This window comes from Haliotis asinina, chromosome 8 (assembly GCF_037392515.1).
Source record: "Haliotis asinina isolate JCU_RB_2024 chromosome 8, JCU_Hal_asi_v2, whole genome shotgun sequence".
NCBI lineage: Eukaryota > Metazoa > Mollusca > Gastropoda > Lepetellida > Haliotidae > Haliotis > Haliotis asinina.
The window spans coordinates 24,998,478-25,014,218 of NC_090287.1; the positions used below are offsets into that span (position 1 = coordinate 24,998,478).

At 39.9% G+C, this 15,741-nt stretch overlaps 1 protein-coding gene across 2 annotated transcripts in view; it reads left to right on the top strand.

Annotated features, from left to right (window-relative positions):
• LOC137293828 (transport and Golgi organization protein 1 homolog) overlaps positions 1-15,741 on the top strand; it is a 33,399-nt gene that overhangs the window by 7,822 nt on the left and 9,836 nt on the right. The window contains exons 4-19 of one of the 2 annotated variants that reach the window (XM_067824591.1): positions 977-1,130; positions 1,498-1,535; positions 2,656-2,872; positions 3,454-3,546; positions 6,069-8,245; positions 8,919-9,047; positions 9,685-9,718; positions 10,060-10,148; positions 10,450-10,527; positions 11,084-11,194; positions 11,674-11,745; positions 12,368-12,504; positions 12,869-12,959; positions 13,327-13,384; positions 13,798-13,850; positions 15,368-15,458. In XM_067824591.1, the coding sequence (XP_067680692.1) occupies positions 977-1,130; positions 1,498-1,535; positions 2,656-2,872; positions 3,454-3,546; positions 6,069-8,245; positions 8,919-9,047; positions 9,685-9,718; positions 10,060-10,148; positions 10,450-10,527; positions 11,084-11,194; positions 11,674-11,745; positions 12,368-12,504; positions 12,869-12,959; positions 13,327-13,384; positions 13,798-13,850; positions 15,368-15,458 (3,622 nt within the window). The remainder of the gene's footprint in view (positions 1-976; positions 1,131-1,497; positions 1,536-2,655; positions 2,873-3,453; positions 3,547-6,068; positions 8,246-8,918; positions 9,048-9,684; positions 9,719-10,059; positions 10,149-10,449; positions 10,528-11,083; positions 11,195-11,673; positions 11,746-12,367; positions 12,505-12,868; positions 12,960-13,326; positions 13,385-13,797; positions 13,851-15,367; positions 15,459-15,741) is intronic. The other variant, XM_067824592.1, reaches the window with a different exon arrangement.

Below are 15,741 nucleotides of genomic sequence, written 5' to 3' on the forward strand. Positions count from 1 at the left end.
TGGTGTGATGACTTACTAAAATACCAGTTAGGTACATAGTGAGAACTCATAAACTATCGCAAACTGTGTAAATGATTTTAGATGTAGGACAATTTCTTCACGTTGAATGATGACAAAACAGAAGTCTTGATATTCAGCTCTAGACAGGTCTTGTCAAGGAAATCATTTCCATATCTGAAAGTGGGTAGCAACGAGATCTCCCCAAGTTTAGAGCATGGAATCTCGGAGTCACCATATACACCATGGACCAACATGTAAATTCTGAATGCAAATCTGCCTACTTCCAGAAAAGAAATATAATGGTAATAAGGAGTATTTATAAAGCACTGTATCCATCCACAAAGTGCATGCTCAGAGCACATATATTTTAGCTAAAGAAGGCTTTACTTTAGATTGACCCCACAGAACTTGGAGAAGTCCTTGTCAGTACCATGGGGACATCCCAGCTACGCTACTACAATAGCCTATGTACACAAGTGTGTACAGGTTCCAACAAAACCAGCTTGACAAGTTACATTGTGTCCAGAAGGCTTTTGACACGCATATCAAGATATGAACACGTAACACTGTTTGTAAAGAGGTTTCGTTCGCTACCTATCCAGCAATGAATCAGTTACAAACTCTGGACCTTTGTCTTCAAGTCTTTGCAAAAAATGGCACCAGTTTATCTTCGAACTCTAATTTCTTTGCACGTCCCTCAAAAAATGTCTCTGTTCAGCTCATCTTATTCAGTTTGATGTTCCCGAAACAACAAAAACATTTGGTGATGGAGTTTTTGAGAAAGCAGGGTCAGTCCTGTGGAACTCCCTCTGGACATTAGGCACCAGTTCCTTCCGTAGCTCCTTTCAGCAAGAACTCAAAAAACATCTCATTGCAAACGCCTACCAGTAGTCATCACTCTCGTGCAATCATTCTTGGAAGGGTGATGTACAAATGATTAGTTTTATTTATTTCCATTGTTTATTTTACTTTGCAGTTTGTAAGTATTGAAGAACAGCTGGGTATCAATCAGGACACTCCCCCCAAGAAACAAGAGGCAGATAGTGGCGTTGGAAAATCTGAGGGGCAGGATGATACTGAGATTGATGACACAGAAATATCAGAGGAACCAGAGACGGAACGGAAAGATGGTATGTTTTTGCACAGAAATGTTAGTAAGGTTCATGTCATAAATGGTTATGTTCCATTGGTACCGTCATAACATTAACTGGGGATGACATCATATTGTTAACATTCTATCTTTATGGTCAGTAACTGCAGGTAACTTAATTAAGCCAGATAAACGTCATGTTCCTGCCAAGGCATACACCAGCGTTTAGCATCTGAAGCCAATTTTATGAGGAGCACTTTCCCAACGATTTTGAACAGGAAGCTTTTTGACTACAAAGACATTGGAAACTGAAATATCTTAAGATCAGGTTCTAAAGCCAATAACATCAGTTTTGAGGTAACATTGATGCATTTCACTAAAACCATGTCTCCTCATGTGTGTTTCAGCTTTATCAGGGGACTCTCAGCAAGGACAAACCACACAGGTCTGTAGCCTTTACTCCATGTTGTTGTTTATCGTTGCAGTCTGTCATATTTCAATATATTACTCTGAAATATCATGAGACAAGAATGAAGCACAAGTAACACTGGCAAGTCTATTTCAGACAGTGCATCTATTTGATCATAATTTTCTGTCTCTTAAAAATATTATGAGCATTTGACCCAAATTGGACTGACTGATCCTCATGATCTCTGTCACTTGATAGTCGAGTGTTCACTATATTCTGCAGACTGCTGTGATACAGCTGGTTTTGTAAAAGATTGAGTTGGCCATTTGTAACAGATCTTATCCCACTCCTTAGTGTTCACTGTTTGTCTGCAGGATCTGACACTATCGTTTACAATTTTTACTTCCTCACTGTCTCTCCCAGGTTGCCATTATGCGTGACTATCAGTGTGATGGTTGGCTGTTACTGTTGTTACAATGAGACAATGCTCACTTTCTGACTACTGAGTAGCGGGGCTACCACAATTCACCCAGACCTCAATTCAGTTCAATTTTTGATATTGGATGCTTGATTCAATCATATTCGATTTGATTCTTCATACAAGTCAAAACATCAGTTTTTTTTCATAGAGATTGTCCTTGGGGAACATATATACATTTTCTACTCCAGAAAATGTCCAGTGCCCATTGTGTCAGTGTTGTAATAAAACCCATCCCTCGAAACTACTTGAGTTGGAGTCAAAATTATGTTCTGGCTGTATGGAAATAATTTAAGTAGGTATTCGAATTTTGAGACCCCTGAAGGTACAGCTCATGCTTGCCATAAAAGGCATCTATGCTTGTCATAAGAGGTGATTAATGGGATTGGGTGGTCAGGCTTACTGACTTGGTTGACACATGTCATCGGTTACCAATTGCGCAGATCGATGCTCATGTTGTTGATCACTGGATTATCTTGTCCAGACTCGATTATTGACAGACTGCTGCCATATAGCTGGAATATTTCCGAGTGCGGTGTAAAACTAAACTCATTCACTTGAATTTTGAATTGAAATAGTGATAATGGTTATTGGAAATTGCGAGGCTGACTGCGTTGTACATGTATAACTTAATAGGTGTTAATATTTCTTCTAAGAACCTGACATTTGGGCTTTCAGACAGAAGAGCTGCTCAAAGATGAAACCGAGATAGATGAAACAGAACTTGAAGATGATGACGATGAGAAACAGCCTGAAAGTGATCGCCAAACAGAAGCCTCTATACAAAACGCTGAAGAAAAGCAACCAATTAAAGATGGTAATACATACGAAGATGATGAAGATGACACAGAGTTTGATAAGGAGGATGTAGATGATGACACAGAAAAACCTGAAGGTTTGTTGATTGTTTGAGTCAATAAATATGCCACTGATTTTCTTGTTTCTGAATCAGTATGATTTTGCACGACATATTTTGAAAGCAACAAGGAAGACAAATCTTGATTTTTGTGTCACTCTATATTATTTCTCGAACACTTCAAGATAGTCCACCAGACTCAGTCATTCAGGATCATGAACAATAAAATGCAGCTCCTTCTATTGTCTTATATACTGAACCGCAAATGAAACGCAAGATTCCAAAAAATGAAATGTCATAAAAGTATGTGTTCATGTTTATGTTTTCTGTTTAAAAACTTGACAAGCCTGAGTTGTGCTTCTGTTGCTGTTCAGTATATATGCAGTGAACCTGTGGCAAGAATACAAATGTCATACTGTGGACAAGAGACACTCATCATGATTTTCATATTATTTACACAATTTACGGTACATTATCCTGGATGAAAGAGCATGTGACCCCACTATCTCAAATTCACAAGATTGCTGCTGTTCTTGACCTTGTCATATTCTGTAAAATGAAGTCGCATGGACTTATGTTTTTGGTTATGACTTTATTCAGATGTCATGTTAACCTGTTAGTTTCAGTGCGAGAGGATGAAGACTTCTTGCTTGGGTTGGAAGACCTTGATAAGAACTTTTTTGACATTCATGACAGTTTAGATGAAGTCCGAGGTTGGCTATAGTACTGTGTGCCTGATTGTAATTCTGTTTGTAATGAATCCCTAATTCTCATTAATGATGTTGCATTGCTCATTGTTCAAGGTCACTGACTGGAAACACCGGAAACTTTGAAAAAATGGGATGGTTTTCAACATTATGCCTGTAGTTTATTGTTTATTAAAGCAGAAAAGTCTCTTTGTGAAGTAGATTGGCAGATTGTTCTAACATCAGATAGCATTTATCAGTTTTGCTTGTGTGCACCTCTATTTCCTCAATTTAGCTACAAATCCTGGGTTATGCCACTTTAGAGGGGCTGTTGTATCCTAATGTTGTTGGCAATTACTGAGAACGTCTTGTTCTCTACTTCATCTTGTCACTGCATGGTTCATCTAAAATCTTTATATGCAGAAATGTTTGTATGTGTTGCAGGCATATGTTGAGAATTATCTGGTTTGTTTGCATAAAGTTTGATCTTAATCTTAGTCAATGCTGTGAAACAGTGAGGGAATGTGGAAGGATTAGATATGTGACGTGTCAACAGAGAAGCCTTTGCATTTCATTACATTTTGCTGGATAGTAGTAACTGTGGCAGTGAAGGTGTTTTCTTAAAGTCTGTGACCTTGACTGCAATCTCTTTTAACAGAAGATTAGCACTGCACTTTCTTTCTTTTGTGCACCCTTTCTCTAACCAGAACTTGTTCCAGTAATCCTTTACAAAACGCATCTTGTTCTTACATTTGCTGTGTAGCTTTGCAGAGGTGTGCTGCATCTCTGAAGATTCTTGAGTGTAATGGAATGCATGTATACTCTCAAGTCCTCATGATATGCTGCAGTCTTTATGGTTAGACAAGAAGTCTTCCTGGTTTGACCAGGGGTCTTCCTTTTCTGATCAATCTAAATTTGACATGTTCATTTAGGCTGAACCAAATAATAGGTATCATGTAAAAAGTTGTATGCAGACTGCTATGGTAGGCTGACTCATTAACTTTTGGAAATACCTCCAGAACAAATCCCAAGGGACTTGTTGACACCTTTCCGTAAAAGAGAAATGAAAAATGGCCATTTTGTTTTTCGTTAAGTCCTGCCAGTCTCAGTCAACGACATTCTTGCTGTGGCTATGTTGTTTCCAGCAGTAGAAAATAAACACTCCTATACTGACATTGTCTGCATGGTGTATTCAGATATATTCCATACTGCATTATGTATGATGCCAACTAGCCAAAGATAAACCAGCTTGCTTAGTGATGTTCACTTTAACAATGGTATCAGTTACATGATCACAAAGTGGCCTGTTCACCAGGAATTCAGGAGTATCGTGGCCTTATGTCCCTTAGGTGAGACCAAAATGTATGATTGGTTTGAATCCCTGTTTTCAGCACATTCATGTTTGTGGGTTTCAGCCAATATTAATGGTCTGAGACCTGCATCACTCAGGACTTTACTCCAACATTAAGCTGACTGTGATGAGATTGGATTTGTGTTCCAATCAGAATGAAATCTAACACTTTTACTCTCTATTCTATTCTATTTGGAGGCTAATTATGACAGCCCACTGACTGTATCCAGATAACCCTATTCCCAATTCCGAACATGAACCATGACCTTAATATTAACCTTCACTTTCACCTTGACCCATACTTGACATTGTCCTCAGTCCAAACTTGTCGTCCTTCCCTGACCTCATACCAGATAACAAACCTTGACCTAAGCTGTCCTACTCTTTTATGTTCATGTTAAGGTTATCCAAATATATAACAATACAAATGTGTCTGGCAATAACAGTATATCACAAAGAAGGCTAACACTTGTCTGTGCATGTTCAATATATGTCCATAATTAACATCAGTATATGTATTGAAACTTCCATTACTTATCATTTTGCACTATTATGTGTATCGCATAAATGTTCTGCACTAAACTGTTTTGATTTGAATTTGTAAGATGACTGTGGAGGTATACGAAGCTGTATTTTTATTCTAAAATGTACAAATAATGGATATTATCTGTGGGTAAGGAACTCATATACAGTATATTTTCATATGTCTTGTCAATTCTGCTCAACTATAAGATATAGTACATAGGATTTGGTGTATTTTGTCCCTTGTGATTTTCCGCTGTCAGATTTAGGCAAAGTAGATGTTTGTCATGTTAAGATTGCTAATGGAAGAAAGATCAAGTAATCATTAATATGATCACAATACTGTTGATAGGTTGAAAATTGTGATATATACAGGCAAGTACCATTACTTTGAAGTTTAAGAGACCTACGTAAATACTTTTTCCAATATTTGCAAAAGGATGAATAAACAAGGCACCAAATTGTTGACAGTCACATAATTAACATGAAAGCATAGTATCCGATAAAAAATAAATTTTAAAATGTTTTTAGCTTTCATAAAAAGTTCAAAGTTTTGCTGCTTTGATATTTTCAGTTACAATAATGATTTTTATCAGATGCACCTTATAAAATCTCCAAATTGATTTAGCCGCTAGGAGGTAATGCCTATGATTGACAGGTGACCTCCCTTTTGCAGCTCCAGAGGTTGTTGAGAGTAAAGCTAGTAGAGGGGAGGAAACTCAGCCCAAGGAGGATGCTGGGACTCAGACAGAGATACCTGCTCGGACTGATCAAGGGAATCAGGAGATTGTGGTAGACCTAAATGACAAGTCAGAAAAGGAAGTGGAGGTGCAAATTCCTGAAACCCAGGAACAAGCAAAGGAAAATTTGACAGATAATCCACAGCAACAGCAGGAACAACCTCCAAAGCCACAGGAACAGCCTCAACAACAACAGGAACAGCCTCCAAAGCCACAGGATCAGCCTCAACAGCAACAGGAACAGCCTCAACAACAACAACAGGAACAGCCTCAACAGCAGCAGGATCAGCCTCAACAACAGCAGGAACAGCCCCCAAAGCCACAGGATCAGCCAACCCAACAACAGGAACAGCCTCCACAGCAGCAGGAACAGCATCAACAACAGCAGGAACAGCTTCAACAACAACAGGAACAGCCTCAGCAACATCAGGAACAGAAGGAACAACCTTCACCAAAGCATGTGCAGCCTCCCCACCAAGGGCAGCCACCACAGCAACATGCACAACCACCACAGCAATCACAAGAAAGTGGTAGCCAACAACAGCAGCAAGATCAACAGCATTTCCAGCAGCCTCCTACTGGACACAAACTTGATGTTGTTTTGGCAAAGGGTTTGGATCCTAACCAATTTATTTCACCTCAGCAACAAGGTAACCTACAGCAGCATCAGCATGTAGATCAACAACAGCAGCAACAGGAACATCAACAACAACATGGGGATCCACACCAGGATGCTCATCACCTTCATCAACAGTATCAGGATCAAAATCAACCTCAACAAACAGATCATCACCACCATCAGCAACATCAAACAGAACCTCATCACCATCAAAGCAATGATGTTCACAAACAGACACCTCCACCATCTGACACTGTCACAGACATGCCAGCTGTTGTCAGTCAGCCTCCTGCCACAGATCAGCCTCCACTCCAGGACTTCACTGGTAAGCCCACTGACATTCCTGATGCAGACATCATTGATTCCAAGCCAGAATTGGCAAAACTTCAAACTGGCAGTGAAGATGTTGGATCTGTAGAAGGGATCGTGAAGACTGACACAACAGATGACAAACAAAAGGAAAGTGAAGAACAGCATGGTTTTGATGCTACGACATCACAAAAAGGACAGACGCAGGAACCAGTTGACATTGCCTTCACCCCCGGAGACATCTCTCCACCCAGTCAGTCTGACCTATCCCCCAGTATGGAGGAGAGGGTGATGACGACAGACCCCCTCCCAACTCCTAGTCTGGACATCAAGGCGACTCAGGTGGAGGATCAGACAGCTACTGGGACAGAGGAACAGAATGTCAGACAAACAGTGATCGATGGGACTACAATTCCTTTGTATGATGACATGGAAGGAGATTTTGGACTGACAACACCTCAGGATCAAGAAACATCATCTGAATCAGTGGCTGAGGTTTCAGCTTCAGAGTCTCAGTACAAAGCAGATCTCACTGACTTGCCATTTGCTGATGAACCACCCAATTTCACCTACACGCAAGATGAAGAACCAAAGCAAGAGCAGGAACCAAAGCAAGAGCAGGAAAAAAAGGAAGACGTTAACGAATTAGGACAGGAAGAAGAAAAGGAAGAAGAAAAGACTACTGTGGTTGACCCTGAAAAACCTGATATATTACTTAATAATACCCAGAATACTGAGGAGCCTGCCCTCCACATTGAACCTACTGCTGATCAGATATATCATGGTGATGACTTTTTGTCACGCAAACCTCTATCTGTGGGTCAAGGTCATCCCCCTCAAAATCAAGGTCATGGTAGACCAGAAGAAGTCAAACCACCAGTTGAACCATCTCAAGCTACTGAAATCCCTGTACCAACTTTGGCCTATGACATTAGTACTCCTCCATCAGATTTTGGTGAAATTCCTCCACCACTTTCTGAAGCTAGAAAGTTGCCAACTGATGAAGAGCAAGGAGGTGCAGCTGATGCTCAGATTAAAGCACCCCCAATAGAAGATCCCTACCAGACAGGATCTCACAACAGCCGACAGTTCAACGAGGACCACTTGGAGGAGGAGATGGTAGCTGGAGAAGGAGGAGGTCTGATGGCAAGTCTGGAGACCAGCATGAAGGCCATTATTGTAAAGGTAGGACAGTTTCATGGGTGGACTGAAACATAACAACATTTTTCTTTAGGGACAAATGAGGTTCACTTCATCAAGGTTGTTATTTAGCCTGGAACTTAAACAGTTGTTGCAAGGCCCGGGCTAGATGATTTCTTGGTGACTTCATGGACTTTCAGTGTTTTCCTCACAAAGCTGATGTCATGAAACCAACTTCACTAATACTGTATTTTCCCAACCTCAGCAAACAATATAAGCAACAGTGTTTCATATATCATGGCTGAAAGCTGCAAATAGACAGTACCATTTAGAGTGTATGAAAATGGTTTTATGCTTCTTTAGCAATTTTCTGACAGTATCAATAACAGGGGGACCAAAATGTCTTTGTCTACACCGACTGCAATTTTAGAAAGTGGTCAGATGTAATAGATATTATTTTTGGGGTGAAACTTTATCAGTAGAGTACTAATCCTAGTACTCTTAGAGTTAAGTCCCTTCATTAATTCCAACCCACAATCTCAGAATGAGGCTTCTGATTATATTCAAGATGAAGCCAATACACCATGACATGACTGGAATACTATTGAAAGCAGCGTTAAACCATATTGACTCACAGACAGATATTATCTGCTTCATCCATGTAGCATCCAGGTTGCGACTAAAGTGTAGTGAGACATGGGAAACTGTTCTGTTCCAGTTGCCTCCATCATTGCAGTCCCTCCTGGAACAGGAACCTCTTGGACTGTCACCGACATTCTGTGTTCTGGTTACCATAGCAACGATGATATCCCTTGTAACCATCACATTGTGTGGCTGTGTCTGCGGGGTAAGTATAGTGGTTGGGATAATCCATGTTTATATGCAAATATCCTTCATCAGTCAAAATGGACAAGCTTTATGGATAACAACTTCTTTATTACTAGAGTGCAACATTTCAAATAGAAATTTTTGTAATATTGTCAAGCAGGAATGTAACATACAGTGGTGGCAAAGTATATATACTAAATGTAACAAAGAAAACAAGATAACAAGGTACACAAGAGGGAGGGCATGATGAAAAAGCCAGTGGGTAGGGAATTGGTGAAGTCAGAGAAGCCAGAGATGTAAAAGTTAAGAGGGGATGGTTTAACAAGGCGGAGGTGTTTATGAATCTGATTGAATGTATTATCTTTGCTCTAATTTGGGGGAAGTCTTTTGACTTACATCACCATTCTGGTCAACAAGCAAATGGACTTCACCAAATGCAAACATACTGAAGCCATTCATATCAAATGCTAAGTGCCTTCCATCAGCACTCAAAGAACATCATCAGTCAGTCCTCTTAATGGACAATATACCAAGTGTGCACTCTTTTTATAGTTTAGTTGGGGCTTAAAGTATTTTGTATTTTGCTGAGGTACTGAAAGTATGTGCTTAAACCTTAGTTGGAAATCTTTTTAAATTTGTAAAATAAATTCTTTCAGGGAGGCAAGAAAGTGACAAGGAAGGACCCACTTGGTAAGTTCACTGTGAATTTAAATCATTTAGGGGATGTCGATTTGGGTTTGATCCCCATCAGTCTATACTTGTTGAAAAAGATTTAATGGGGTTCATACAGCAGTCATACCAAGAAGATATGGACTATGCTTCACATTATTGAATATTGGATCATACAGTAGAGATTCAGACTCGTTTACTGGGATTTAGAGAAGAGGTTTTGTACAACAGACAAACCAAAATATCATTAATGAATTGGAAATGGACTACAGGACGTCAAAGAGAATAACCTGATCCTTCAGTGTATGCTTGACTTAGTTGTTGTTATTGTGGCCTCAGATGTGATTTTTGTGGCTTTCCAGTTGTTGTGCGTGAAATTGAGGAAAAGCTGTTCATTGCTACCAAAGAGAAGGAGAACTTAGAGGACCAGCTACAGCTCATACAGAGGGAGGTGAGGGGTGATGGTTGTATGAGGTGGTGGATCTTGCTTGGTGTAGGAAACGAAGGAGTAGAAGTCACACCTTACCCAGTGCTAGGTGACGAGCGATGCAAGGGTGCGTTAATGTTGCCTAATGTTGGAGTGTCTGCAGGTCACCCAGTGCTAGGGTGAATGAGTAGATCTTGCCTGATATTTGAATGAGTGGAAGTTCAAGCATACATTGGAAACAGGGAAGAGTGTCAGTGAGAGAGAAGATTCTCAGTGAATGTTTAAGTACGTAGTGTTATGTTAATGGCTTGGAATTATATTTCAGAAAAAACACATTGAAGAGCAACTGATGTCTCATGAGACAACTTCAGGAGGTGTGCAGACCGAACTGCAAAATGTCAAGGTAAGGAATGCCACACTGCATGGAGCAGTGGTACTGAAACTAATGTGTGTAGAGTTATCATCTGGACCTCCATTTTTTCCAGACCTATTGGTGTAAAAGCCTGTTTAGACAACTGATATGAAACAGACGTCTGAAATGGACATATTGAATGCTATATGGTATCTGACAACTCATGTTGTCATCTCTCTTGTACATGAACAGTGTATGACTTTTCTTGATTCTTAGAGGAGGTTAGTTAAATTGTCCATCTGACCCTTGAAGACCCGGGTTGGAATTGATCTTCTGTGACCCATGCCTGTCATAAGAGGCGACTGACAGACTGATTGTCATTGGTTCGAATATATGTAGTTCTGTGTTCATGCTGTTGATCACTGGATTGTTTGAGGGATATTTACAGAATACTGCCATATAGTTGGAATATTGCAGAGTGTGTCTCAAAACTAAGCTCACTCAATAAATTGTCCATCTGGAATTCCACTGGAAGTAAGTGACTTAGATAGATACATTTGTAATGTAGCATGTCAGAGGATGTTGGCAGTGTTTCCTGATGTTCCAGCTTCACAATGAGGCTCTGAAGACCCAGGTGATGAGGCTGGAGGAGCAGGTGGACGACCTCACAAGTCAGGTGTCCACTACCAAGGGAGACACTCAGTCCAAGGACAAGCAGGTGAGAGGCTGTAGGCTGTAACATGACCTTTGTGGGGATTCTGGGATATAACACCCCCTCATCAGTCTATGCTGGATGTGGTCAGCAACTTGATTATCTGTCACTTGTCCCTGTTTGTCATTGCTTCTCATCAATCAATCAAATACTTGTTTCAACTTCAAGATCATATTTCAAGGTCATGAAGGAGAAATAGGGTAAAAGAGTATCAGGTAAAAGTTTATGAAAAGGGATTAAAATGTCGTTATTATTGTGAAACAAAGGTTCCTAATTATTTTCATGCTTTTTCATAAAAAAATTGATGTATCAAAGACTTAACTGAGGACACATTCGCTGAAGTGAGTTTTATTGTCTCAACTGAAAACATGCAAATATAGAGTGAAGATGACATCTGGTGTATGTGGGTTGTTTGTCTTGCAATAGGTAACTTATTTACTGCTTATGTATTGCTTGTAAGTTCCACAATTTTGTATTGTATTTAGGTTAAGGACTTGCGTAAGCAGATTTCTAAATTAGAAGAAAAGAACAAGAAATCAGAGGAACAGTTACAAAAGGTAAGTGTAATGTATTACTGGACAAACAAAATCAGTTTACACCAGAGATGGATCAACATGTTTTCTACACAGGCCATGAATGCACCCATGCATTCACAATACATAGGTGTGTTTGATATTGTGTCATTGGGTTGATTTGTCTTTTTAACACAAAATACCCTGACCCCCTGATCTCCTGTGTATAGTTTGTATAACTAAAGTGCATCTTGGGAAGTGCACCAGGAGATGTAGAAGAAGAAGGTCAGAGGTATGTTAATAGACTGTCAGATATTCAGCCTAGCAAAAACATTTACATTAGACTTACATTGGACTTGAAGTTCATTTACTCCAGACTTTATCTTGAAATTCATGGAAGATATCTGCACAAGCTTACATGCTTACTCATCATAACAAAAGGTCTACAGTAGATCTGCTCCAGACTTGCGTCATGATTTACTGCAAATGTACATCATTGTTACTCTTTTTTTATTTCAACTTACGTCAGAATTGCATAATAGACAAACTGTCAGTGGACTTACACAGTATGCTTGTACAGAGAGTGTTAGGTTTGAATTACTTGAGACTGCGACTGTTAACATGTATCAGACATATTGTATATGTGTCTGTCTTTTATTGCTCTCAGAAATCCAAGGAACTGAAGGATATGGCTGAAGACACAGACACTCTGAAGGGACAGATCAAGAGCATCTCCGAGCAGGTGAAACAGCTTGAGACAAGGAAACAACAGCTGCTCTCCGAGGCTGATGATTGGAAGGAGAAGTACGTCATACACCAAGCTTTGTGTATTTAAACCATGTGTCTGTAGTGTTGGGATTTTCAGTTTTCGTTTCCACAAACCATCAAACATGGGGTTATTAGACAAAACTGTCAGTGAACATTATGTTATAGTACCTGGTAATCCAAAATTAATTTCACTATTTCTCCTTGAGTTTTACTGAGGTTATCGTGACACAGCCGCCTGGCGTGCCATTAGTTACGAAGAGTTGCAACCCTTGAGCACTCAATTCAGGTGCAAGGTTGGATACCTTGAACAGTCAAATGTACAGGCACTTCTGTTTCATTGTATCATTTAATTATTGTGGAGATAATTGAACTTTGTTGACATGACATCTCTTGTGTGCAGGGTGGAGGATCTGAATGAGAGGCTTCGGCAGAATGAGGAAGAATTCAAACAGATGCAAGAGACCGTTGCTTTCAAGGACAATGAGATGGAGGTAGGTTTGGTAGAACTGTCACCATGTTGTCTTACTCGTGGGGTTCAAGGTGTGCTCGTTACTCGATGATCTCACTCACTCACTCACTCACTCATTTATCCATGTGTACTCTTCCAGTAATGTACAGCATTTGTGACATGTGAAGAAAGTTGTTTTTTGTCATTATTGAGTTGTGAATTCTATTAATATGTGTATCATTCCACAGATATTGAGTTTTCGCATCAACGCGCGCTTGGATAAAAAATAGTCCCACTTCTGGTTATAGAATTTGCATGCTACATGTTTTTCAGACCATAGTCTCATGTCACAGATACATGCTTTAGTTGAATGCTAAGTATATGTCCTACAGCCAGGATGTGTATTGCAGGTTCTGAAGGACTGTTTCCGTCAACTGAAGGTTCTGGAGGGCAATGATGATGATGAAGGTAACGGCCAGACAGTGTCTCTTCCTTATCTATGCAATACACCTTTCATGCATCCAGTCATTGCCTTTCTGCATTATTTTCAACTGATTTTACACTTTCATGAGAATTTAATCCTTTGGTGCAATACGGTAGCCTTATGATTAAAGCGCTCACATGTCATGAAAAACATCTGGGCCCGATTTCCTACATGTGAAACCCAATTTTGGTGTCCAGCTCCATGATAGTGTGGGCATATTGCTACAGTCGGTGTAAAACCATGCTCACTCACTCATTTTAATCCTTTGGTCTATGTAGCAATCATATTTTTGTGTATGATGTGTGGTGGTATATGTTGAATGATGAATCTTGTACAGGAGTCAGTCATATGATTTGTATATACTCCATGTATACACAGACAGACTAAACTGTTTCAGTGGACCAGACCCAGGTTGAAGAGAAGATACAGAAGATGATGGATGTCTCCAGAGTAAGCAGTTCTCTACTTTCTGAAAATAATACTTGCTCCATTTGTTTAGTGTCCGTACTGATAGTTCAAGCCGTCATGCTATTGCAATGTTTAGTATCCGTACTGATAGTTCAAGCCGTCATGCTATTGCAATGTTCAGTATCCGTACTGATAGTTCAAGCCATCATGCTATTGCAATGTTCAGTATCCGTACTGATAGTTCAAGCCATCATGCTATTGCAATGTTCAGTATCCGTACTGATAGTTAAAGCCATCATGCTATTGCAATGTTCAGTATCCGTACTGATAGTTCAAGCCGCCATGCTGTTGCAATGTTCAGTATCCATACTGATAGTTCAAGCCGTCATGCTATTGCAATGTTTAGTATCTGTACTAATAGTTCAAGCCGCCATGCTGTTGCAATGTTCAGTATCCGTACTGATAGTTCAAGCCGCCATGCTGTTGCAATGTTCAGTATCCATACTGATAGTTCAAGCCGTCATGCTATTGCAATGTTCAGTATCAGTACTGATAGTTCAAGCAGTCATGCTATTGCAATGTTCAGTATCCGTACTGATAGTTCAAACCGTCATGCTGTTGCAATGTTCAGTATCCGTACTGATAGTTCAAGCCGCCATGCTATTGCAATGTTCAGTGTCCGTACTGATAGTTCAAGCCGTCATACTGTTGCAATGTTCAGTATCCGTACTGATAGTTCAAGCCGCCATGCTATTGCAATGTTCAGTGTCCGTACTGATAGTTCAAGCCGTCATACTGTTGCAATGTTCAGTATCCGTACTGATAGTTCAAGCCGTCATGCTATTGCAATGTTCAGTATCCGTACTGATAGTTCAAGCCGTCATGGTATTGCAATGTTCAGTATCCGTACTGATAGTTCAAGCCGCCATGCTGTTGCAATGTTTAGTATCCGTATGTTCAGGGTGCAGTGTTCAGGGTGCCATTGTACAAACACATCTCAGGGCTAAGGTGATTGTGACTCCCACACCTTAACACGGACATATCACTGTCGAAGTGCTAAGTTTGTTTTGTACAGTGGAACCCTGTTCATCAGGGCCATGGTGACATTTGTCATCTCTCTGCTCTGCTCAGAATTGATCTGATGAAAATAGTGATACATGTCCTGATAATGATCAGTGTCTCTGATCAGTTGTATGTTGTTTAAGATATTTACAAAATGGCCATAATGTTTGTATTTAGAGCTTTAAGGATTGAAAATGAAGGTCTCAGTAAATGGGTAAAAGTTTCACTTCCATTTTTAGAAAATGGTTGGAAGAACATTTATTTTCTCTTTCAAGTGTGCATTGTTTGTACTTCAGGAACAATCTTCCCATGGAAATACAATTTGTGTTCTGTATATTGTGAGCAGCCCAGCTGGAAGGTGATGCTATGTAAATGAAATAGAACTGTTTCGGAACAGATTGTTTACTAAGTATGACATTTGTTTGAGTGGGATGGTAGCTTGAACCAAAGTGAGATGACACACAAGAAGTCATGTTTGATGTGATTTGTTCTGTAAGGTGAACGCATCCCTGCGGGCGTTACAAGATGAGCATGACTCTTTGGAGAACAGACTGCAGATAGAGACGGATGGAAGGAAGGAAGTGGAAGGTACTGACAACACTATGTCTTCTGAAGCATCATGAAAGTATTGATCACATCACCTTCGGTTTCTTGCTTGCTCTCCTCATCTGATATACTTTCTTACTTGGACATCTCTATTTTCATTTTCCTCTCAGGCATGAAAACTTTCTTTCAAAACATGCCCATCTAGTGTTCACGATTTTTTGTGTCAACATGAGGGCAGTTATGCCCAAAGGCATGTCATATAGTTGGTGAACTATGTATATCACCTCTCCAGTAGCACTGTTGCACTTATCAATAATCAACTGTA